The 26,204-nt window shown below is 40.6% G+C and overlaps 1 protein-coding gene across 7 annotated transcripts in view; it reads left to right on the top strand.

The window, feature by feature from the left end:
- DOCK10 (dedicator of cytokinesis 10) overlaps positions 1 to 26,204 on the top strand; it is a 305,040-nt gene that overhangs the window by 227,492 nt on the left and 51,344 nt on the right. For all 7 annotated transcript variants that reach the window (XM_081579665.1, XM_081579663.1, XM_081579662.1 and 4 more), the window contains exons 20-28: positions 2,616 to 2,739; positions 2,937 to 3,058; positions 3,436 to 3,522; positions 6,907 to 6,999; positions 7,442 to 7,560; positions 10,378 to 10,447; positions 13,785 to 13,898; positions 17,392 to 17,463; positions 24,457 to 24,603. In XM_081579665.1, the coding sequence (XP_081435791.1) occupies positions 2,616 to 2,739; positions 2,937 to 3,058; positions 3,436 to 3,522; positions 6,907 to 6,999; positions 7,442 to 7,560; positions 10,378 to 10,447; positions 13,785 to 13,898; positions 17,392 to 17,463; positions 24,457 to 24,603 (948 nt within the window). The remainder of the gene's footprint in view (positions 1 to 2,615; positions 2,740 to 2,936; positions 3,059 to 3,435; positions 3,523 to 6,906; positions 7,000 to 7,441; positions 7,561 to 10,377; positions 10,448 to 13,784; positions 13,899 to 17,391; positions 17,464 to 24,456; positions 24,604 to 26,204) is intronic.

The raw sequence follows: 26,204 nt of genomic DNA, 5'->3' as shown, positions 1-26,204 counted from the left end.
ATAGTTTAACTAATTAATAGGACCTTCCAGGACAAGAACATCTGTCACACTGGAATCCCAGCATCCCAGGCAGGTAACCTACATTCAGTCCAATATTAGCAACTAGGTGAAAGTGAAGTGAAAGTCGCTCAGTCGTGTTCAACTCTTTGTGACCCCACGGACTATACAATCCATGGAATTCTTCAGGCCAGAATACTGGAGTGGGTAGCCATTCCCTCCTCCAGGGGATCTTCCCAACCCAGGGATGGAACCCAGGTCTCCCGCATTGCAAGCAGATTCTTTACCAGCTGAGCCCCCAGCGAAGCCCGGAGACCCAAGCAAATTATCTACCAATTTATTTATTAGACTCTGTGCATCTATATAGCTAGTTAATTTATTTTCACACTGTTCAGGAGAGAATTTATTAATAGATTTTCAGTGTCATCCCTGGGACAGTAGTATCAGCATCACTTAGAAACCTGTCTGAAAATGTAAATTCTCGGGCCCCATCCCAGACATATATAGGATCCAAAAATCTGGCCGGGGGGTCACCTGGTTCATTCCTATGTGCTCTGGCTAAAAAGAAGAAAATTTCATTCTGCTGCATTGTTAGTTATTGCATGCTTTGAACTGTATATTGGCTTTTGTTACCAGGTTATTAGGCTGGTATGTAATGAATATATGTAAGCTGCAAACCATTCTAATTCAGAAGTTCTCAAACTTTACCAGGTAACTTTACCAGGCATAGAATCACCCAAAAGCCTTGTTAAAACAGATTACTGAAACCCTGCCCCCCCCACCAGATTTTTGGATCCTATATATGTATGGGATGGGGCCCGAGAATTTACATTTTCAGACAAGTTTCTAAGTGATGCTGATACTACTGTCCCAGGGATGACACTGAAAATCTATTAATAAATTCTCTCCTGAACAGTGTGAAAATAAATTAACTAGCTATATAGATGCACAGAGTCTTGCTTGGGTCTCCAGGCTTCACTGGTGGCTCAGCTGGTAAAGAATCTGCTTGCAATGCGGGAGACCTGGGTTCCATCCCTGGGTTGGGAAGATCCCCTGGAGGAAGGAACGGCTACCCACTCCAGTATTTTGGCCTGGAGAATTCCATGAAATGTATAGTCCATGGGGTTGCAAAGAGTTGGACACGACTGAGCGACTTTCACTTCACTTTCGCTATCCTCTTATTGCTTGATTAGATGTTCTAGAAACTACCTAGCTGCTGATATTGGACTGAATGTAGGTTACCTGCCTGGGATCCTGGGATTCCAGTGTGACAGATGTTCTTGCCCTGGAAGGTCCTATTAACTCCTGATGAGTCTGTCCTCCTAAGTGACTCAAAGCCCCCTAACGTCTCTTGTCTTGGTTGCTTCCTCTGTACCATCCTACTTCACAAGACTGTTGAGGGAATTAAATGACAACCTATGTGACAGAGGTTCGAAAACTGAAAAGTGTGACATGTAAAGGATTTTAAAACCTTTCTTTCCAGGAACATGGAGGATGCTCCTCATTAGGTATTATGTTGTATGTATGTTGTTTAGTCACTCAGTCATGTCTGACTCTTCTGTGACCCCAATGCCAGACTCCTCTGTCCATGGGATTTCCCAGGCAAGAAAGCTGGAGTGGGTTGCCATTTCCTTCTCCAGGGGGTCTTCCCAACCCAGGGATCAAACCTGCATCTCCTGCATTGGCAGGTGGATTCTTGACCACTGAGTCTCCTGGGAAGCCCTTATTAAGTATATTCTTCGCCTATATCAATTTTACGTTTATGTTTGTTTAGAAGCACTACCTATACAGCTGGAGCATGACCTCTGCACAAAATGACTCATTACTTAGTTACCACAATGTATTTTTTATGCAATATACACCACATGTATTTTTGTGTTATTTTCAAAAAAGGGTACAGTCCATGCTTCAGTTACATCATGTCCAGCTACCATGTTTCTCAACAAGGGGCCTATGAATTGCCTGGGGATCTTGTCAAAATGCAGATTCAGATTCCACGTGTCTGGAGTAGTGTCTGAGTTTCTGCACATCTAACCAGTTCTCAAGTGATGCTTGTGCAACTGGTTCATGCACACCCTTTGGGAGGCGAGGACAACTTAATTCGTTAATGATAAGTCCTTAATCTGTGCCTTATTTACATTGTACAGTTATGTCTCCTTGTGTGTTTTTCATATATGTACGTCTGTTTGTATATGTGTGTGTGTTTAATTCATGGCAGAATCTGTTGTTCAGTCTCTCAGTTGTGTCTGACTCTTTGTGACCCCATGGACTGCAGCATACCAGGCCTCCCTGTCCTTCACTATGTCCTGGAGTTTGCTCAAAACTATGTCCCAGAGTTTGCTCATGATGACATAAATTACCTAAGGAGAAGCACTGGGTAGTCTAAATTATCATCATCCACCACAATAAAGAAGTAAAAATATAATCTTGACTCATTAGTGCTAGCAGGATGGATATGTACTAAGAATTAAATCAGTACTTCTAGCACTGAATATTAAATGTGGACCTAGATTTCAGTGAAAGACTTTTTAAAAGATTAAAATGCCTATGCTTTGTCTTGCCCTAACCCTGGGAAAATGATTTCAGTCTCAGCCCAGCTACTATCTCTTTCATTGCAGGTGAAAATTGAGCTCCCGACACAACTTCATGAGAAACACCATATTCTGTTCTCTTTTTATCATGTCACTTGTGACATAAATGCAAAAGCTAACGCCAAAAAGAAGGAGGCGCTGGAAACACCAGGTACTGACCAGAAGCAATCTGACATAGCCATACATTTCATCTCTGGGACTTGAGTTGGAAAGTACTCGAAAAGCTCTGATTTATTTAGAGTTTTTTAACTGAAGTTTTGTATTCATAAATGATAAATGGCTTTCTTTTTACTCCTCACCGTGAAGGTTTGTACTGAAAAGTTTTCTCTCTGTTTTTCTTTTGTACAGTTGGATATGCTTGGCTTCCTTTGATGAAAGATGATCAGATAGCTTCTCAAGAATATAATATCCCAGTAGCAACAAGCCTGTCTCCAAATTATTTAAGCTTTCAAGATTCTGCAAATGGGAAGGTACTGAGTAGCATATAAATTAACATAAAAGATACATGGGCTAAATGGCATGCGGTTATCTTCCGTCGGCTATTTAAATTACCCCCATCTTAATGTATTCATCCACTGTAATTACGAATCAACTGTACCTGTAATATTTCAATACCTTGTTTCATTTGTAGCCAGTAGAAATGATCTATTCAAAATAATCCCCTGATATCACATTGGTATCATTTACTAATACTGCCAAATGTATTTGCATCTCTCATTTTCCATCTCTATAGTAATGTGAGACTAATGGATCAAGGTGGCAAATTAACATAAACTAAATAACCTATTTATTGATATTTCCTTTCTCTCAAATTGCCACAGTGACAGTAACAAACTCTTTTTTGCAGCACACTGGGAGTGATGTTAAATGGGTCGATGGTGGTAAACCGCTTTTCAAAGTATCGACATTTGTTGTATCAACAGTGAACACTCAGGTGAGCATGTTGTCCTGATACTATCCAACTGCAGACCAAAATTCCAGAAGTGTATTTATCAGGATGACACTTCCCTTGGAAAATGGTTTGCTTCCAATAACAACACCCAAGTGTTAAAAATGTGAAACATTTAAAATAAAAATTGTGGACCTTTCCCTTAAAACTCAGTCTAATTTCCAATGCCTATCCAAGCCTCCTCTCATGGAACAAAGGCCATGAAGTGGGCAAAACTGTATCTGAGAGCCACTTTGGTCAACTTCTGACTCAGTGACTTTGGACAAGTCACTTCACCCCTGCAATCCCATGTCCTCATCAGGAAAATGATAGCAATAAAAGAAAATGTCCACCTAAGATTGTAGTGAGGCTCAAAATGAGAAACTGCATGTGAAACTGTCTCATGAACTACAAAATGCTGTACACAGGGAACTATTACCACTGTCATATTACCATAAAACTCACCCCTTCCCTTGCAAGGCAGCTTATTTTAACACAGTGGGAGAACTTTTATGATACTGATTATAAACTACAAAGCAAACTGTTACCTGTACATAGAATATGTATTGCTCCTTTCTTAAATTCAATGTGCATTTGGTTGTTGTAGTTGTGTGTGTGTGTTTGGTTTGGGTTTTTTTGTTTGTTTTTTAGTTTTGTTTGTTTGTTTGGTTGGTTTTTTGCTTCAAGCTGCTTTAGCACATACTTGGTTGCTAAGAATAGTGAAAATAATCCAGGTACCACCATATATTGGATCAAAATGTCTTTCCATAACCACTGGCGCTTCAAGCCAAATTGAGTCCTCTTCCCTAGTCCTGTGTCCATAACTCCTTAAATACATCTTTTCTCTGACGCCATCAGCCCCAGTCAAGTCCCACAAGATGATCGTTCTCCACCAAATCCTGCGTTTATGTATCTCAGAATCCTGAGTTTCTCTTTCTCATGCTTCCAGCTACTTTCCTCCAAACAGCTCAGGTCTCTCTGTGACTCACCGTTGCTTACCTTTCTCTACATCAGCTTCCACTGCCCACGCCCTCGTTGCCCTGGGAGACACCGTCTTCCTTCCTCCATAGCGTTATTTACGTCAGTTTTTGAAGACCCAAGGTCCTCTCATGCACTGTGCCCTCTGTCTGCTTCATTCCTCCAGGACACAGGGATTTTGTGACACTTTGCCTTTCCTCAGCCAGGAAAGCTATCTCTCTCTCTCTGCCTCCCCTTCCCTTGTCAATCTTTCAGCTCCTGTCCATCCTTCAAATCTTGGTTCAAATATCATCTCCTAAAAGAAGTCTTCCCTGTCCGCTGACCCCTCAGATATGCTGTATCATCTCATCACACACTCTCTGACACCCTGTTTTCCTTTGAAGCACTTGTCTAATTGTGAGAAAATAGGTATGTGTGGAAACCACGGGGTAGTATCCACCTCAGGGACATTATGGAAGGACCAGAGGAAGTGTGTGGGTTTTCCTTGCCCAGAGCTCTGTCCTCCGTGCCTGCTGAGGATCTGACAGATAGCTTTCACTAAATAATTGCTGAATAAATAACATGAAACTGAAAATATTACTTACACACACACAAACCACAGATGCCCCTCTGCTGCTGCTGCTGCCAAATCACCTCAGTCGTGTCTGACTCTGTGCGATCCCATAGACGGCAGCCCACCAGGCTCCTCCGTCCCTGGGATTCTCCAGGCAAGAATACTGGAGTGGGTTGCCATTTCCTTCTCCAGTGCATGAAAGGGAAAAGTGAAAGTGAAGTCTCTCAGTCGTGTCCGACTCTTAGCGACCCCATGGGCTGTAGCCTACCCGGCTCCTCCGTCCATGGGATTCTCCAGGCAAGAGTACTGGAGTGGGGTGCCATTGCCTTCTCCGAGATGCCCCTCTAGTGCTGACAAATGCCAGAGAAACACCCAGAAGAGTGTGAAAAGTCAAAGTGCTAGTTGCTCAGTCGTGTCTGACTCTTTGCGACCCCACACACTGTAGTCCGCCCAGTTCCTCTGTCCATGGAATTCTCCAGGCAAGGATACTGGAGTGGGTTGCCATTCCCTTCTCCAGGGGATCTTCCTGACCCAGGAATTGAACCTGGGTCTCCTGCATTGCAGGCAGATTCTTTACCACCTGAGCCACCAGGGAGTCTGTCTCCCACTTCCTGACTATGTAACTTTGACCCCCAGCATTTCCAATGTAACATTTGCTTCAGGAAACAACATCAAAGGACAGATTGGTTTGCTCCAGCTGCCATTAGAAAATACCACAGACGAGGTTGCTTAAACAACAGAAATATATTTTCTCACAAATGTAGGAAGAAGGCAATGGCACCCCACTCCAGTACTCGTGCCTGGAAAATCCCACGGACGGAGGAGCCTGGTAGGCTACAGTCCATGGGGTCGCTAAGAGTCGGACACGGCTGAGCGACTTCACTTTCACTTTTCACTTTCACGCATTGGAGAAGGAAATGGCAACCCACTCCAGTATTCTTGCCCGGAGAATCCCAGAGATAGGGGAACCTGGTGGGCTGCCGTCTGTGGGGTCGCACAGAGTCGGACACAACTGAAGCGACTTAGCAGCAGCAGCAGTAGCAGCAGCAGCAACAGCAGCAGTAGCAGCAGCAGCACAGTTGTAGAGGCTGGTCTTCTGAGATCAAGGTGTCAGCAGTGTTGTCTTCTTCCAAAGCCTCCCTCCTTGGCTTTCCTCTGTGTATGAAGATCCAAGTTTGCTCTTCTGTAAAGACATCAGTCATATTGGGGATTAGGGCCACACTAACTACCATAGTTATCTCTTTAGAGACTTTATTTTCAAATATGGTTACAACCTGAGGTACTGGGAGTTGGGACTTCAGCACGGATTTTGGAGGGGATACAGTTCTGCCCATAACAAAGGACAGGAGTCAACTTTTATTTCATGATGGCAGGTGGACTTCCCAATTTTTTATTAACGCTGACATTTTAAGTCTGAAAATATCCCTGTGCATATATTAAACTGTACCCATTCTTGTGTATAGTAAAGAATATGTAAGAATAAATGATAGAAGTCTGTGGAAGAAACAGGAGCAGGAAGATGATAGAAGGCAATTTAAGAAAGAAAGAAAAAAAAAAAGAGGGAGGAAAGGAGGAGGAACAGAGCCAAGAGAAGGAATTCTCTAGCCATTGTCATGTGGCCCAGAAGGAAACAAATTTCTGAGAATGAAATTGGAAGGAGATCAGACTTCGTGGTTCAGGTCAAGCCCTCAGTGTGCCGGAACAGCTATGGAAATGAGAGGTCTGTCTGTCTGCTTCCTTGGTAAAGCACCTCACATCAAGTCATCTGCCCTACAGAAGGACTCATCTTCCATCACCATGATTGTTACACAGCTTATGTGTCATAAAAAAAAAAATTAATGCTTTTTTTGCTGTTTCAGGATCCACATGTGAACGCATTTTTCCGACAATGCCAAAAAAGGGAGAAAGATATGTCTCAGTCACCTACCTCGAATTTCATCCGCTCCTGTAAGGTAACATGACGTGCAAATAGTTGCAGTGGTCTCCAGGATGGAAATGGGCAAAATAGACCTTTACATTTTGCATTGAGTAGCAAGCTTAAGGGTAATTATTCTATAAGATTTTTAAACACCTTATCAATTCCAAGAGGAAATGATTTTATTTCACAGTTCCTAAAAGGTGTCTGTCTGTATAATGGAAGAGTAAGCAAAGATCAGTTTCTCCAAAATAAAAATGATTGAAAATCAGAGTCAATTGACTCTAAATTAGTTAATTAGATGTAGAGTCTTTGCAACATTTACCCTTATACCTGTATGTCATGCAAAATGCCATGAAAAATAAAGCCAAACTAAGGTGAACTACTGTATTCATATTCAAGTCCTGATGAACATCAGTAGAATGTGCTTTAAATTTAATCAATGACCTTTTTTTTTTTTTGTCCTGCCAATTTAACAGAACTTACTGAATGTGGAAAAGATTCATGCAATCATGAGTTTTCTGCCTATAATCTTGAATCAGCTCTTCAAGGTTCTGGTACAGAATGAAGAAGATGAAATAAGCACCACTGTGACCAGGTATTCATAGCACAGCCTTGGGAGAAGAGATTTTATAAGCTGTGGTAACAGGCAACTTTATTTATAACTGAGTGGCTACCTAATTGTGTATGCTTGCATTTTGTTTGAACACATATCTCAAAGTTAAATATGTCTCACTCTTGAGTTCTTACCTTCTAATCATCTATTATTATCATTCAAGTGGAGTTTTAGACCTCTTTTTTAACTTTTCCATTGTGCTTTTTAATTATTCTTTTTTATTTTGAGGTAATTATAGAGGCACATGCAGTTGTAAGAAGTAATACAGAAGAGAGCCCATGTTCTCTTGAGATGTTCCCAGTGGTGACATCTAGCAAAACTATAGGACAGTATCACTCCCAGAATATTGACATTGAAAGAATCAGGAGAAAGAACATCCCCCTTCCCAGAAGGATCCCTCATGTTGCCCTTTTATTGACACACCTACTTCTTTCTCATCTCAGTCCTCACCCCTTACTCCTGGCAACTACTAATTTGTTCTCCATCTCTAAAATTTTGTTACTTTAAGAATTTTACATATGTTATATTGAAATTTTATATGTAACATGAGTACATATATTTTTATATATAATGTTATATTGTATATTCCATATATTTATATAAGTTGATAAATTTATTATATATTCTATTTTAAATTTATATATAAGTTATATATATTATATATATGAATATGGATTTATGAGGGCTTCCCAGGTGGCACAGTGATAAAGAATCCTCCTGCCAGTGCAGGAGACACAAGAGACACAGGTTCAATCCCTGGGTAGGGAAGATCCCCTGGAGGAGGATATGGCAACCCACTCCAAAATTCTTCCCTGGAGAATCCCATGGGCAGAGGAGCCTGATGGGCTACAGCCCATGCTGTTGCAAAGAGTTGGACATGACTGAGCATGCACACACGCACAAATATGGAATTATATCATATGACAGTGTGTAAACTTTAGGAATTGGCTTGTTTCACTCAGCATAACTCTCTGGAGATTCATCCAGATTGTTACATCAATCAATAGTTCTCTCCTTTTTATGTGAGTAGTATTCCATATCATAATATGTTTAAAAGTCACCCGTTGAAGGATAGCTGGATTGTGTCCAGTTTTTGGGAGTTTTGGGGTGAACATAAGTTTCCATTTCTCCTAAATGAACAATTGCTAGGTCATATGGTAGTTATATACATTGGGGTTTTTTTCGTATTTATTTATTTATTGAGTCTTAGTTGTGAAACACAGGATCTTTAGTCTTTGTTGCGACATCCAGGATGTTTAGTTGTGGCATGCATACTCTTAGCCGCAGTATGTAGGATCTAGTTCCCTGCCCAGGGATTGAACTCGGCCCTCTACATTTGGAGCTCAGAGCCCTAGCCACTGAACCACCGAGGAAGTCTCATATGTGCTGGTTTTAAGAACATGCCAAATTATTTTCCAGAATAGCTGTACCATTTTTTTCCCACTAGATCTTATTTTCCTTTTTATGTTCAATTTTTCTTTCACTGTTCTCGCTTTAAATTTGCCTTCACTACGTTCTTTCAACATTACTAATCTGTCTGGTGACTTTAGCAAATTACAATCTTCTCTTTCTAGAGATGGGGTTTTCAATTAATTATTGAATCATATATTCCTAAAGTTCATTTTTTAAAAAAATATTAGTCAAAGCATTATGCAAAAAAATTACTCTTGACATTGAAATGTCTCTAGTACCTTCATAACTCCCACGCATATTATTAGCCTCTTTCAGAAAGACAGTCATAACTCAGCCGGTTGAGAATCTGCCTGCAATGCAGGAGACCCTGGTTCAATTCCTGGGTTGGAAAGATCCCCTGGAGAAGGGATAGGCTTACCCACTCCAGTATTCTCGGGCTTCCCTGGTGGCTCAGATGGTAAAGAATCAGCCTGCAATGTGGGAGAACCGGGTTTGATCCCTGGGTTGGGAAGATCCCCTGGAGAAGGAAATGGCAACCCACTCCAGTATTCTTGCCTGGAGAATCCCCATGGACAGAGGAGCCTGGTGGGCTATAGTCCATGGGGTCGCAAAGAGTAGGACACGACTGAATGACTAAGCACAGCATCATTTTTAAAGTAAAGCTCTGAAGCTAGAAAATTAAAACATCTCTAACATTTCTACAACCAGCCAGTTCTGGAGCCGGATTAGAAGTCCCCAACTGTGCCTTCAGGTTGTGCTCTTTTCAGCCTGAGTATATGCATCCATCGGCAAAACTCCTAAATATTTCAGCATTGACCTGTTAAAATTCTGAGATATTCCTGAGCACTACAGCCATGGAGTAACTGCAAGTATTAATGTGAAGAAATCAACCTGTACCACCATTGCTACTGGACTCTAACCCAGCTAAGGAGTAAAACCCAAAAACTGACACCTTAAACTAAATACTTTTTCCAAAAGCACATATATAATGCCTCTAAGTTGGAAGACAAGCTCTTTAAAAACAGAATGTGATACTTAGAGGTTAAAGATCTTAAGTTTTAATAAGGTACTAAAAACAATTCCTTTTCCAAAAAGACATTGTCAGCAGACACAAACTGTAATAGCATATACAACTTGGGCAAAAATGTCTCCAACGTAATATTGCAGCCATAAGACATTACTTTTATCTTCGTGTTTAGAGATTTCAAGGTTGGAAATGGCTCATGGATGTTATAGATACTGAACACCCAGTACTGAGTTTGAAGTTGGTTCATTCATTCATTCAGTATTGGTTAAGTACCCAGCTTACCAAGCACTTCAGTGACAAACCAAGTGGTATTTTCCTGCCTTCTCCAGAAAGGCCACTCAACAGCTTTGCTTTTCCAGGGTTCTGACTGACATCGTGGCCAAGTGCCATGAGGAGCAACTGGACCACTCTGTCCAGTCCTACATTAAGGTATGAAATTGCCACTTGGGCGTTGGTCATATCCCCTTGTGCTGTGTGGCTTGTCTCATTTCCTGTCTGCAATAAGTGGGAAGTTGCCCTGTTTAGCTGAATGGTGCCCACCCCAGTCATATTGAACTTTCCCTTTAGTGACTTAGAACTCCTTCTTTTTGCGTTGATGGGCTTAATGTATTGTTTCAATGTATAAATAATGCATACATGTGCAAATGAATATTTATATGGGGAGAACAAGCAAAGAAAGAAGTGGAGGAGAAAATGAAAGTATGGTCTTTTGAAATCAACGTTAGAAATAAATGAAATTCCTCTGTAAATTTAAGGAAGACGTCTCCTGTTGGTTTGTTGAATGTGCTGTGTTTCTTCTGTAATGTTTTCTTAGCTCTTTTTATTGTTTTCTCAGGCATTATTTCATTTTCCCAGTTACTGTATATTTGTACCTGCTTCTGGTATGTTAAGTCCTTTCTCCTCCGGCATGAACCACTAGCCCATCCCATCAGTATGCACTGCTTCCTCCAGTGGCCTTCGTCAGATGTTCACTTGGACATGTTTATATTCTCATTTTCAGCTGGCCTGTGAATTTATGCCAGTGAACTTGTGATGATGTTTGCACATTATAGTTCCAGCCTAAAGGTCATCTTCTTGAAGGAAAAGAAAAAAACCCACCCAGAGATAAATAAAAGTATCTTATATTCCTTTATATATATAAAAGACCTAAATTTCAATTTTTATGCATAGATATATCTTTTAGAGACATAGAACGTTTTAATTAAAAGAACATATTCCATGAATATATATAGGTAGACATATACCCATGTAGTTTAGATGTCTGCAAAGGCAACCAGAGAAGAATTTGGGGTCTTTTGTGCTAAAATTTTGTGATAACAAGAAATAACTAGAAATTTTATTCTGGAGTGAACCCCTCTGAGATCAGTGAGGAATTACTCCCATTGCAGTTTTATATTAACATGTTTTCTATCTATCAGAAAAGTTAAATGTCTTCCCAAATATCTAAGTATGAGTGTGTGCCCTTAAAATAGCCCGTATGCCAAAAATAGTAATTTCACAATAATTTCCCTATGGTATGATTTTACCCAATAAGATCTACAATTCAATTGCCAAAGGCCAGTTCCACCTACAAATGCCTTTTTAGTTTGCTCTCTAAGACAGAGGCATAGCTTCCTTTTATAGGGTATTGATGAATTTACTATTCAACAGAATCATCTATAGAATTTTCATTCTCTCAACCCTTACCCCAATTTTCCATTTCAAGCTCCAGAGGGCATGAAAGGAAAAAAATTCCCCAATCTCTATCATACAAAATCATCTCCTTTTCGAGACACGTATTATTTACCTTGTTCTAGTAGAATTACCAAAAATTGCATTTAGAACCCACTGATGTGACTGTTTCTGTGACAGCCAAGGCTAGTTCCTGATAAGAGCCTTCTATCAGCTCGTAGAAGCTATCTGTAATGCTCTTGGAGCGGTGTCCTGGCAGTGCTTCCTGGAGCAGTCTTTATTTTTAACCAGGATATTTTAAAACTCTTGAGGAGACCATTTGATTTTGCGATGTAGGAGGATACTTATTGAGTTTGCTTTGAAGTGTTTTCTCCAGTGGACCATGTTTTGTCAGTGTTTTAAATCCAGAAATACACCTACATGGATTTTCAAGCTGATGACAATTCCTAAAGATGTTTCATAACATAATTTCATATGTCTAAAACAAATACAGACAAATACTTATAACCAACTAAAATTTATTCTGGAAAAAGCACTAAAGTAGAAAATGGAAAACTAGATTCTAGTTAGGGTTAGATAGTTAACTCGGAGTGATCAGCCTGTCTGAACCTCATGTTTCCCCTCTGTGAAATGAGATGGGTGGACGAGATAAACATCCAGTTATCTGACTCTGTGATTTGACTCCTACTATAGTACATGGCTGACAGCCTGACCTTGACCAAGGAGTCTGATTTTTTTTTCACCCTTAGTGGAAAAAATTATTTTCTAACATATACAATAATATTAAGCTCCACACCTAAGAGTTTAATGAAAACTTGGGTCAATACCTGCTTTGATTCCTTGCAAGATGTGATAGTTGATATAGTTCATACTTATTCAGAAATATACTAAACACCATTTCAAGTTCAGTGGTGCTAAATGCTGCTAACTCACTCCATCTATGATATCCAAAATGCACACGTACACCCACCATGTCTTTTTCAAAGATGTATGTCTAAAGTCGATCTAATTAGATACCATCATTTACAGCAATTCATGGGATTGACATGGTCTAGCCAAAATTTTTAAAAATTTCAGAGCTAGTCAAAATGCCCTTGGGGCTAAGTTACTGTGCATGAGATTAGATAGCTGATTACATTACCCTCATAGGAGTCATAATCCATGAGGGGGAAAATTGTACTACTCTTGATTCTAGCTAGTTTCATGTATCTCTAAGCCTTATTTTTCTCCTTTGGAATGAGCTTGGAGAAGTCGGACGCCTCAGGAGATTTAGGCATCAGTGTGCTATGAAGTCAAAGAAATAACTATAGACCCAAATGCAAAGTGCCTCTGCTTTGTTTCTTGTCTGTCTTTACCCTTGACTATAGTGAAGTCCAAATTGTGAATATTATAAAGAAATGAACTTCCTTGAAGCAAACCCAACTCATAAGTAAAACATTATAAGCATTTTGCATTTTAAATATATGTGCATGAATTGATACTTAAAATATATGAAGAAATATGGAAAACTAAACCATGACATGCACTCACTGTGCCAACAACCCATCTTTTAAGGAAAAAGCCAGCAGCATTTGTTACCTTACTGATGGCCAATGTTTATGAACCTCTTGGTTGCCATGTCTCAGCATGAGATGGTAGTGGACCCTGGGCTTGTGGGCAGCTCACCTACTGGCCTCTGGAAGGCACCAGCTTCCCCACTTGGCTATTTGAGTGGGTGCTCTACCCTTTCAGGATGAAGAAATGCTACCATGCCACCCACCTGTTGGCAGTGGAAGGAAGGAGAAGGGGAAATGTGCCCTAAGTAGGTGGGTCAAAGCCCTCCGTGTTTCCTTAAACCCGCTAAATTGCTCTCTGATCTTCTTTTTGATTTCTACTAAGAGTGTTTCAAGGAGAGCTTAGGTGAGCAAGGCTCTACCTGTACAAAGCCCTCAGTAGGAATAGATGTGTATTACACTTATCATTGGGCCTGCATTTATTTCATGACAAAATCTAGCATGAGAAGATAATTTTGAGACATGAGTTATTCATGGAACATAATTTTTGACCCTTTGTTTTTAAGTATTTAACTTTTTTTCACTGTTTGGATTTTCTTCAGTTTGTGTTCAAGACTACAGCATACAAGGAGAGAACTATACATGAAGAACTGGTTAAAAATATGACTGGTCTTTTGCAATCAAATGACTCCACAACAGTCAAGCATGTCCTGAAGGTAAAGAATTTAAAGACGGGCTTTCATTGGGATGGCTTACACTCAACTCTGAAGGTGATAGGATTCATTGATTTTTATAGATTATTTCTCTTATGGTTTCTGGTATAAGCTTCGTGTTGGAACAGTAGCATGTGACCCCATGGACTGTAGCCTACCAGGCTCCTCTGTCCATGGGATTCCCCAGGCAAGAATACTGGGATGGATTTCCATGCCCTCCTCCAATATTAAGAGAACAGATCATCTTTAAAAGTAGAATGGACTCAAGTCCTTTGCCCTAAAGGCAAAATGAATGACTCTTAAGAATGACCTAAAACATTCAAAAGTACTAAGTGTACCCAAAATAAAGTTTATGGGGTTTTTAGGCACAGTAAGAGGAAAAATACCAACAAAAGGATTAATGATGTATTAATGAATAGACTGACAGCAGAGAGGAGGCAGAGAAACAGCTACTCTTTGACCCCCAAAAGTTGCAACACATGCATTTGTAGTAACATAAAAGATGGTAAGAAGCTTATAAAGATATAACTCTAAGTTATTATAGACTTGTGAATGTAGTCCCCTTCTAAATTAATTATCTATCATGACTTGACAGATAGATGATTGATGAGTAAGTAGCTAGGGAGGGCTGAGGCTGGATCAATAAGCATCAGCATTTCACTAAAATCAAATTTGTCTAGGTCAAGTGGTTTGTTTGTTTAAATTTAAATTAGCTGCATGAGTATATTCATTCAATTTATCCAGCAAATATGTTCCAAGTGCCTTCCATGCAACAAACACCATCGTCACCATGCTTGGCACTTGGTATGCATTTAGAGAATAAAATAAAGATCTCTGCCTTTGGGAAGCTTACACAGTACTGCAAGATAAAAAACAATAAATGACCCACATAATAGCAAAGTTAATTAAGTTGCATGTTCAGGGACTTCCCTGGCTGTCCAGTGGTTAAGATTCCACATTGCCAATGCAGGGGGCTGAGGTTCAATCCCAGATCAGGAAACTAAAATCCCACAAGTGGGAAGGAGAGATTGAGATGAATTGCAAGAGTCACATTGACATATATACACTACCATGTGTGAAACAGATAGCCAGTGGGAAGCTGCTGTGTAACACAGAGAGCTCAGCTTGATGCTCTGTGATGACCTAGAGGGGAGGGATGGGGTGGGGAGGGGGGGGGAAGGGAGGCTCAAGAGGGAGGGGATGTATGTATACATACAGCTGATTCATGTTGCACAGCAGAAATTAACACAACATTGTAAAGCAATTCTAATTTTTTTGTTTTAAAATAAAACAATAAATTTAAAAATTAAAATTAAAAAATTGATTAAAAAAAATCCCACATGCCAGGTGGTACAGCCTAAAGATAAAAAAAAAAATAAAGTCTTGTGAGGTTTTTAAAAATGTTGGGAAAAAATTGCATGTTCAGCAGTGAGAAGTAGCATGGGAAAAGAAAATATCAAGCAGGTAAGGGGATGGGGAGCACTGAGGGCAGAGTGAGGTTTACAGTTTCAAATAGAATGGTCAGGATGAGCTTGTGGAGAAGGGAAGACCTCAGCAAAAAAGGTGAAGGAGGTGAGGGAGCTGGAGACGTTCAGGGTAGAACATTAAAGGGAGAGGGGAAAACATACAGCATTTGTCATTCTTTGACTTATTTCACTAAGCATGTAATGCCCTCCAGGTCCATCCATGATGTCACAAATAGCAAAATTTAGTTCACTTATATGTGGAATCTAAAAAATAAAGCAAACAAGTGAGTATAACAAAACATAAACAGACTTAGTGATACAGAGAATGAACTAGTGGTTATCGGAGGGGAGAGGAGTGAGGGGTGGGGCAAAATAAGTGAAGGGGATTCAGAGGTACAAATTGCTAGGTATAAAATAAACTACAGCAATGTAATGAACAGCACAGGGTATATTGCCAGTATTTTATGATAACCTTATGAGGCGTGCAATCCATAAAAATATTGAATCTTTATGTTGTACACCTGAAACTTACAGAATATTGTTAAGTCAACTGTATTTCAATTAAAGAAAATAAAGATTGAGGGGAAGACCTGTATAATGTCATAAGGCAGTAGCACACCTGGTGGACATGCCTAAAGGATGGCAGGAAGGCCAGTGTGGCTGGAGCCACATAAGCAAAGAGAGGAAGCAAGATGAAGGCAGAGAGGCACCAGGAGGTTAGGCGGGTAGCGTAAGGCCTGTGGGCCATTGCAAGGGCTTTGGCTTCCACTGGGAGAGAAACTCGGAGCCGTGAGAGACTTTGAGGGGAGAAGTGACCTGAGCTGACTTTGATTCAAAAGGATCTCTCTGATGACTGCATAGAGAATAGACTGTAATGGAGTGAGGGTGGAGACAGGGTCACTGGAGAAGGCTGCCTACCTAGCATCCTTGGATATTCTTTGCTGCTGTGTGTGCTCAGTTGTATCTGACCTTTTGTGACCCCATGGACTGTAGCCCACCAGGGTCGTCTTCCCATGGAGTTTTCTAGGCAAGAATACTGGAGTGGGGTACCATTTCCTACTCCAGAGGATCTTCCCGACCCAGGGATCAAACCCACATCTCTTGTGTCTCCTGGATTGGCGGGCAAGTTCTTTACCACTAGCACCTCCTGGGAAGCCCTGGGTATTCTTTGGCCTTCTCCAAGTGCACCCCTTCTCATGAGACAAAGTGTGAGGGTAGTCAAAAGGAATGCCGCCTGGAACTATAAGGATTCTTAGGAGCCCCCATCTTTAGAGCTTGTAGGTTTATTCCTGGGCCTGCTTACACCTCTTTATAAGTCCATACTAAAGAGGAAAACTCTTGTTGCCTGAGTGTAGCCCCAGATATAAGGCAGGAGCAGCGTTTGGTGGGAGAGAGGGAGTGGTTTGTGGGCAGCGCTTGGGCTCTCAGGCTGGACAGTCACACCAGGTCCCTCAGGGCAGGACAGAGCCCCGGGTGAGAGGAACGGGTGGGCCAGGGTCATGCTTTTCCTATGCTCCCACATTCAGGTACAGTATTCCAAACTGTCATGAAGTTGTATTTGTCAAGGTAGGAAGAGCCAACATACTTTGTTTAACACTATGTTAACTTTTAAATACTTACACATACAGCTTCCATTTTTACTCTTGCCTCTACCCATCCATGGTAATGTGAGGGGTGGGCCTGCTACAACATTTAATTTTATTTAAGGAAAACATGTAGAACACCCCATGAATAAGTATTTCCTAAGACGACTCTCTATAATCAGCCATGTCAAGTAAGCCAGTGTCTTGTTTTATACAGTCTCTGAGATGACTGGGGAACAGAAATATCTGGCATTTACATTTCCCATTAGAACTTTGCTAAGGATGATCCTAACATAATGGAGACTATATTATTGCTCTGATGCATTTAATTTCAAAGAGTACATTCTAAGATAAAGATTTTATAATATCACATGTTGTAAAGAACAGAATTATCATTACTTTGCCGTAAGATAATAAATTTCTGGTTGTCTTTTCTTTTCCTAACAGCATTCCTGGTTCTTCTTTGCAATTATCCTAAAATCCATGGCACAGCACTTGATTGACACAGAAAAAATTCAGGTAAGATCATATGTAATAAAATAGCATCCAACAATTATGCTCATGAATATACTCTTAATAATGAATATTCTCTTATTAGTTCCCTTTTATTTGTTTTATAAACCTTACTGATTTATGCTCACTGCTTTAAGAATTTTTTTTTATGTGGACCATTTTTAAAGTCTTTATGGAATTTGTTACAATATTACTTCTGTTCTATGTTTTGGTTTTTTGGTCACAAGGCATGTGGGATCTTAGCCTCCCCCAGAGAGAGAGAGTGTTAGTCACTCAGTCGTATTCAACTCTTTGTGACCCCGTGGAGTGTAGCCTGCCAGACTCCTGTGTCCATGGAATTCTCCAGGCAAGAATACTGGAGTGTGTAGCCATTCCCTTCTCCAAGGGATCTTCTCAACCCAGGGAGTGAGCCTGGATCTCCTGCATTGCAGGCAGATTCTTTACTGTCTGAGCCATCAGGGAAACCCCTTAGTCCCCCAGTCAGGGATCGAACCCACACACCTTGCCTTGGAAGGCAAAGTCTTAGCCACTGGAGCACCAGGTAGTCCCTGCTCATTGCTTTCTATGTGGGAGACATGATTGTTGTGTCAGTACATGTCTTTCAGAAGCAGATGGCAGGACAAAGTTAGAAATGCAAAATGACTATAAAGGATAAAAGGACAGGCAAAAGGACTAGGGAAGTCTGATGCCTGTGAAAGGAGATGGCAAAGGAAGGAGGATTGACTGGAAAGAGCCTCGCAGTGAGAAAGTTTTGGCTGGACCAATGGGCTGTCTGAGAGCAAAGAATGTTCATGAGAAAAGTCCTGCATTGGGCAGATGATCTGACTCTGGTACCTCTGCAAGCTTGGAGCAGCCAGGGAAAATGTGACCTTGGTGACCTTGGCATGGTCTCTTGAGTGCATCCCCAAAACTCCATAGCTGTTTCATTCATCATAGCAGATTTTGTCTCAAAGGAATATCTGAGCTGTGCGTATCCTTGGCTGCTGCCTGTGGTCCACGGTCCACAGATTACACTACATTTTGCAAATGTCTCTGATTCTGCCCCTTCATAGCTTCCCTGGGCCTCTCTTCCTGAAAAATGGAGGCTGGTGGGATTTGATTAACTGTAGCCATCTATGGGGTCGCACAGAGTCGGACATGACTGATGTGACTTAGCAGCAGCAGCAGCAGCCTGTTAGTATGGCTGGCCTCAGGACCGTACATGGTTCTCCTCGCCTCCCTCCTCTGCCATCCATTCTAGATTCCCCTAACCTTCAGCCAGCAGCTCTGAAGGTCTCAGTCACTTACCTGTGTTGTGGCCCAAACGCTCATTCCAAAGGGGTCCAGAGTGGTCTCAGCCTTTGGAAAACAAACTCTACCTTACTCAGACCATTTGTAGTTATAATTGGGTAAGGAGGATCAAGAAGCTCCCAAGTGGATTCCCTGAGTTCCACATGTATTTCTCTGTTCTCTTTGTGGGTAAGACCAAGCAGAAACAGCAGATACTACCCCTCCTTCACTGGGAGACTAAATCAGAAAAGTATTGCATGGGGTGGGGATGGTGGTGAATAGCAATATTGTCTTCATTTATACTCTTGGTGGGGGAGGGGCAGTGTCCGAGGCCAAAATCTATAGAGCCTTTTTCAAAAGGACTTTAGAATCATTACATTAGACACTTACTCAAGCTGCAGTACACTTTCTTTAGGGACCCTGTCTCCTCTTCAGTCAGTGTGTACCAGATTTGAGAAGCAACTCAGATCCAGGAAGACAGAGGCCAAGTTACCCTTGGCCTCTTCACCAGGTTAGCCCCACAAGTCAAGCATCCAGCGTGTGTTTACTCCAAATGCCAAATGTGTCAATACAAATTATACATTTAGACCAGGTAAATGGCTGGTGGTTGGATCTTTGAGCCCAGTGGACCTTCTGCTAACAGAACTTAGGACTACTTTATTAATCCTGTGAGTCTCCACTCTAAGTGGGTAGACGTGATGGTATTTTGGTCTCCAGACATCAACATCAATTCAGATCCTGTGTCCACTAGTGCTTAAAATGTTTGAGTGTTGCCCCTAGTGTTATCACCTAAGAAAAGCCTACAGAGTCCTTTGGAGAAGGACTTTAGAATCATTACATTAGACACTTACTCAAGCTGCAGGACATTTTCTTTAGGGACCCTGCCTCCTCCTCAGCTAGCGTGTACCATATTTGAGAACTGACTCAGGTCCAGGAAGATGGAAGAGTCATGGCTATTTGTTGGAACAGAGATCCTTGTCTTCTGATGGTCCATTCTTGTCTTATTGGTGGATGTGAAGCAATGCCATTGTTGCCCGCTGCCTGTCTTGTCCCTAGGGATTCCACACATCATTAACCAGCCCTAAAGCTTCCTGAGAGTCAAGCCCCCTTGGCTGCTCTCCAGACTTGCCATTTGTCTTGATCATCACAGCCACTGGTCCCTGGAGATTAGGTGCAATCCCATGACCTCTGTATATAGGTGACCATCATCCTCATGGCTGTTAGTGAGCCAATACCGTATTTGTCTCTCCCACCTGCAGAGGGGAGATACCACTGAATGTCTTAGGGATGTCAGTCCCCAATACCTTCTGGATGGCTTTGGTGCATAGTGGGTCTTCTGGGCTCATATTTCCATTCCTATATGTCCACCTCCCTCTTCCTTTTTATTCCTTCCTCTATCATCTGCCAGGGAAACCCAGGTGTTTTCATCCTTCTTAAAATGAGCCGTCTCCAGGACTCTTAAGAGCCACCTAACAGTGAGTGATCCATCCCCTGAATTCTTATTTAAGCCCACGTCCTGACAAAGTGCCCCCAAGTCAGTGAATTTGAACTTGTCCACTCTTTCGTTCTGGCCGTGTTGATCAAACACCCTCAACAATGTCTCAGTGACCCCTGCTAGTACATGCTGTGCTGTTTTGAGTTGCTCAGTTGTGTCCAACTCTTTGCAGCCCCATGAACTGTAGCCCACCAGTCTCCTCTGCCCATGGAATTTTCCAGGCAAGAATACTGGAGTGGGTTGCCATATTCCTCACCAGGTGATCTTCCTGACCCAGGGATCAAACCTGAATCTCTTGCTTCTCCTGCATTGGCAGGCGAGTTCTTTACCACTACCACCACCTGGGAAACCATACCTGGTACATGCCAGCTAAATCTTATTAACTCCTTCGGGTATACACTGTTCCTTACCTTATTAGGCAGAGCAGGTTCACCGTTGAGTTAAGCTGGGGTTTAACCCCAGTTAATGGCCGGAGCTTCAGGAGAGGAGGAAGGACAGCTCCCAAAGGGTCTGCCTGTTGCCTTGCAGACTTTTGCAGTGTCTGCCCACATGTGAGAAGTGCTGCCTCTGAATAGCGAGGGTTGGGGCACTGAGGATTCAGGGGACTCTGCAGAGCCACCATCCTTGGGTTTTCCATCCATACACCCCATCCACACCTCCAGCCCTCAGGTCTTTCCAAACATGGTCTTGACATAGCATAAGAGATCTGCCCTGGCTACACATCTAATCATCTCTAGTATTCCAGAACTCTGAATTCTTAAGTCCTATGTTTGCTTTTCAGTTGTGTCTGCTCATCTACTTCTACAGATAACAGCCTCCCACCTGGGAGCAAGAGAAAATCCAACATGAAGATAAGGATGATTCCTGTCTCTCTGTTGTTAAGCTATATCAGGACACCTCAGCATTATAACCCTTGCTCTGCCACTAACATGTTAGATGATAAAAAAAGACACCGAACATCTCACAGCCTGCTTTCCCATCTGTAAAAAGAACAGACTGAACTAAAATCTTTCAGTTCCCACTAGTATATATCTGCTCAAATCGATAGGTTACGAACATCCTATGAACAACCTAAGAATAGAAGAAAGTCTCATGGACAACAGTTCACATTCACTGAGGCCAGTTCCCTTTTCATTACCGTCTTCAGGAGTAGCCACCACACCCAGTTTTCTTCCAAGGGCACATGACCATCTAATGTTCTAACGATCACTATTTATCACATTAGGAGAAGACCATCATCTGACTTAAAAACATTCCCAATAACCATCTCCCAAGCTACTTGCATTTTCTTTTCTTATTTTTTAATTGTGAAGTGAATGATTTTCTTTGTCATTCAAAAAATTCCACTCTCAGGAAGATTTGAGGAAGTCATATCCTCTAGTCTGGTCCTCTGAGAGGCAGATAGCACCTCCCTGAGACCTCTGCTTTCTTGTCCAAGGCAAATTCCAATTTATTAGGGCTTCCCAGGTGGCGCTAGTGGTAAAGAATCTGAACCTGCCTGCCAATGCAGGAGACACAAGAGACGTAGGTTTGATCCCTGGATGGGGAAGATCCCCTGGAGGGATCTTGTGGATCCCCACAAGGGATCCCCTTGTGGTAAAGAACCCTCTGAGAGGCAGACAGCACCTCCCTGGCACCCCTGCTTTCTTATCCTCATCGGTTCCTATTTACTAGGAAGTGCCGAATGCCTTCTCAACACTGAGCTCTAGTAGCAACAGGCTCCTTGTATTGGCTGCGTGTTTTGTTTTCCATCAGCCCCTTATTCCTAACACAGCTCCCAAATGCCTGAAACTCAGCCCCTGCATTCTGCACCTGGTCCTTGTGACCTCTGCTGTATCATAGCCCAGGTCTTCCAGCAGGTTCCACCTTGCAGCTGGGGATCCGACCGTGCTGTCACCTCACTGCCTTCCTCCCCTTCCTGAGACAGAAAGCCCACCGTCCCCAGCTCAGCAGTTCTCCCCTCTCAAGCCCCTGGGATAGACTTCTGGCGAACAATTTAAAATATTACTCACTGGGAATTCCATGGTTGCCTAGTGGTTAGGACTTGGCACTTTCATTGCTGGGGACAGGGTTCGACTCCTAGTCAGGGAACTAAGATCCTACAAGCCATGTGGCACAACCAAAAAAAATTAAATTAAAAAATAAAAACGTTACCTGTGTATACCAATCAGCCTGTCTTGGAGTTAAGAGTGGGAGTAGGCTTCAAGGGGAATTTGAAAGGAAGGCAAAAAAAGGAGAGGGGAGGAACAGAGGAATTATCAAGGTCCAAGATGTTAATGCATGTCCCTGTGAAGAAAATGTTGGCACTGATGTGTTTAATGTCTCTTAGAGGACTAACACAGTGAAAAGAGGAAAACTACAATTGTGCTTTGATTATCTAAAACCTGATTGTTGCTTTCACAGATGAATCATTTATCCTTATTTCTCAAGGTATATGGAGCAGAATGAAAAATGATGTATGCAGTTAAATCCATTAGGTTTATTTGTTGTCAGTTTAATTTTATTTCAATAGTAAACTTTGAATATATACAGAGAGTAACCATGAGATTCTCAAAGTGATAGTCATTTCCTGGTAAAAATGGCTTAAAAAAAGCCAGTTGAAGCCAACTGCAGCATTCTGTAGTTAATCAGTGTTTGTGCTATGCAGTTTCTGTAATTTTAGCCTCCTTGGTTTTTATTCTTGCATCATGGAAGGTTGAGTGCTTAGAATTTAAGATTAGTCAAACTCTCAATTGTCTGTGTCTGTTTATAGTGAAATTGCAAGTCTAAGTTTAAAGCCATCTTGCAAAGGTGAATGAATCTTACCTATATTGGGCAAAGAAATTGTATAAATTCACAAAGTAGTGACTGAAATGGGAAAACTCAGCTGCCTGAAATTTTCCGAGTTAAAATAGGAGGGGTAGATTTCTGGACCTGAGGGCACTCTTTAGGGGCCTATAGATTTTTACTCAGTGTATGTTGTATAATCTCACAGCCAAACCATTTTTTATCTTATGGCAAAAGCATTTTGACCATGAAGTCTCACTGACTCCTGCTGTGGCACATGCTAAGACCACTGAGTTAAGATCAGTTGGTATAGACTTCCATCTGTAAGATGAATAAGGTTTGAGCATCTAATGGAAAACATGGTAATTATAGTTGATAACACTGTATTTTTTTTTAATAAATTTATTTATTTTAGTTGGGGGCTAATTACTTTACAATATTGTAATAGTTTTTGCCGTACATTGACGTGAATCAGCCATGGGTTTACATGTGTTCCCCTTCCTGGACCCCCCACCCACCGCCCTCCCCATCCCATCCCTCTGGGTCATCCCATTGCCCCGGCCCTGAGCCCTTGTCTCATGCATCGAACATGGAATGATGTTCCGTTTCACATATGATAATATACATGTTTCAATGCTATTCTCCCAGAACGTCCCACCCTCACCTTCTCCCTCAGAGTCCATAAAATTGTTCTATGCATCTGTGTCTCTTAATTGAAATTTGCTAGGAGAGTAGAACTTAAGTGTTCTCTCCCCAAAAATGTGTATGTGACCTGATGGATGGCTTAACTAGATGAGGGGTGAGGATTCTTTCACAATTTATTGTGCACATGAAAACACCACAGTGTGTGCTTTAAATATGTTGTAATTTTGTATGTCAGTTATGTCTCTTATAAAACTGAAATAACTTTTATAAAAAAGCTAGGTGGTACTCATGACTTAGAAGACATTTCAAACTAACATCTGTACTCATTCAGTTATTCATTCATTGATTTCTTATAGCTGATTATTGGAGGATTGTTATTAATAGTTTTAAAAATCAAAATAATTGATTTTGTATTTTGATTTTTGATTTTGATTTTTAAATTAGAGAACTATGAATCAAAGAAAACCTAGAATAATAGTCATTAAACCATTCATAATAGTTATTTCCTGAGAAGGCAAGAAGGGGAATTTACAGGTTATAGAAAATGTTACATTTCTATGTTGTCTGAGTAGTTTGCAATTCATATATGTTATAATTTATAATGAAAAAGTGAAAGCTTTATTGGCCAAAATAGAAAAAATATGCACTGAAAATGATGGAAATCATGACCTTGAAATTGAAAGGGCTTCTAATTTCATTGTTGCTTTCAAGTTTCCAAAAAACTTTTTGTTTGGTAATAAATAAAATGAAGTCTTACAGATTATGTTTTGCAGGCTTAGTATTTCACAGGTCTCATTGTAAAGAAATATCCATTCTTTCCTTAGCTTTCTCGGCCTCAAAGATTTCCCGAATCTTTTCAAAATGAATTGGACAATCTTGTCATGAGCCTCGCCGACCACATGATTTGGAAAAACAAACAAGCACTTGAAGAAACAAGAAGGGCAAACCACAGCGTTGCCAGATTTCTTAAGGTACATTATATAAAGTCATGATTCTGTTCAAGCCTGCTTGATAGTGGCTATGAGATACTCTACACGTTAATTAAGTCACAGATTCATTTATGATGAAAAGTCAAGACTACCACGATTAGATGAATGCTTTCATCTATACGTCTTTCTTGCTTGGAATACTTTCAGTTTTTTTTTTTCCGATTTAGAGTCCTGTGGAACAAAAATCAAGGTTAGAGAAAAGTGTCTGCTTGAATATTGCCAAATGTAGGACTTCTAAATATTTTTGAAGAGAAAAATGATATTTTTAAAGGAGAACTTGTCCTGAGGCAACATTTTTCTCTTGGGCTTTTCTATCCTTGAAGTGATATTTTGGCATGGCTACAGCTCTCACAATGATGCCAAATAGCCACTTTGGAAAAATTGGGGGGAATTGAGCATTTTTGTTATTTTACTTCCAGGCTCTTTTTTTGCATGATGAAAATATTATAAATTAGCTACATAAAAGGAAAATGATCACTAAAGTATTGAGCAACATAAAATGAAATATATATATATGCACACATACATATATTTACCAATATATCTTTATATTAAATTAAGAAGAAAAATGAGCTTAGTCCAAAAATAGCTAATGTAGAATGATGGTGTATCACTCAGCAGATAATATATTCAACCAGAAAGATAATGTTTTTCTTCTGTTCCTTCTTTTGCCCAACTATTGACTATTGGTGACCTTGAAGAAGGCACTTTTCTTGTTTCTTTGTGGTAGATACCAAGACATACTGGATAGTTGTGGGAACTTATCAATAAATAGTAGTAACAAAGAGACTATGGAGATAGATGGAAAATTAGCTGAAGTTGTCTTTTGTGAATTTTAATTCAGTCTAATTTCTTTTTTGATGTATTAAATGCTATTTCAAATTACATACTATGCATGTTTACCTCTTGAATTTTCTTCTTCAGTGTTTTACCTCTTATTTTTGCTTTTTTTCTTGCTTCCAGAAAGAGAAAGAGTTGGTCAGGGTTGAGGAGGAAGAGAGTAAAGTAGAAAAAAAAGTTTACTCTAATTTTCTACTACATTTTAAGACCTATGAGAATAAAATTTGTTACTGTGCTAGTAGTTTATTTGAAGTGCTTGATGAAAAAGAAAATTTGGAGAAAATGACATATTGTCCAATTTGTAAGCACATTGCATTTAAGAAACATCTGCAGAGTATTCTTCCCTAAATTGCCAAAAAAAAAAAAAAATGTTGCCTAAGCAAGTCTCTTAAAAAGGGTAAAGACCCCTTATCTACCCTCTTTGGCTTAAATGCTCTGTACTTATTAGAAAAAATATGCTTTCCTTGGACCTCATTTATGCAAAAGTAGCTTCTGGCAGTACACAAAGTAATGTCTAACATGAAAGTCCAAGGTGAAAAGAGACACAAAGTATACAGCTAATGGTGACATCAGTTGTTTGTGAAAGCTGTGGATAAAAAGCATGGATTGACAATAGATAAACAAATAGAGTCTATAAGATATGTGGATCTATGAACTGCAAACAGAAAGCAGTACTTATGTGAAGTTCATAAATGGAAACACTAGCTTAGTATATTGTACATTATAAAAATCCATTGTATAAG

The sequence above is a fragment of the Giraffa tippelskirchi genome, chromosome 3 (genome assembly GCF_054371585.1).
Source record: "Giraffa tippelskirchi isolate mGirTip1 chromosome 3, T2T-mGirTip1v1.2.pri, whole genome shotgun sequence".
Lineage (NCBI taxonomy): Eukaryota > Metazoa > Chordata > Mammalia > Artiodactyla > Giraffidae > Giraffa > Giraffa tippelskirchi.
The sequence above is the reverse complement of the archived record's forward strand: the minus strand, read 5'-3'. Positions and strand labels throughout refer to the sequence as shown.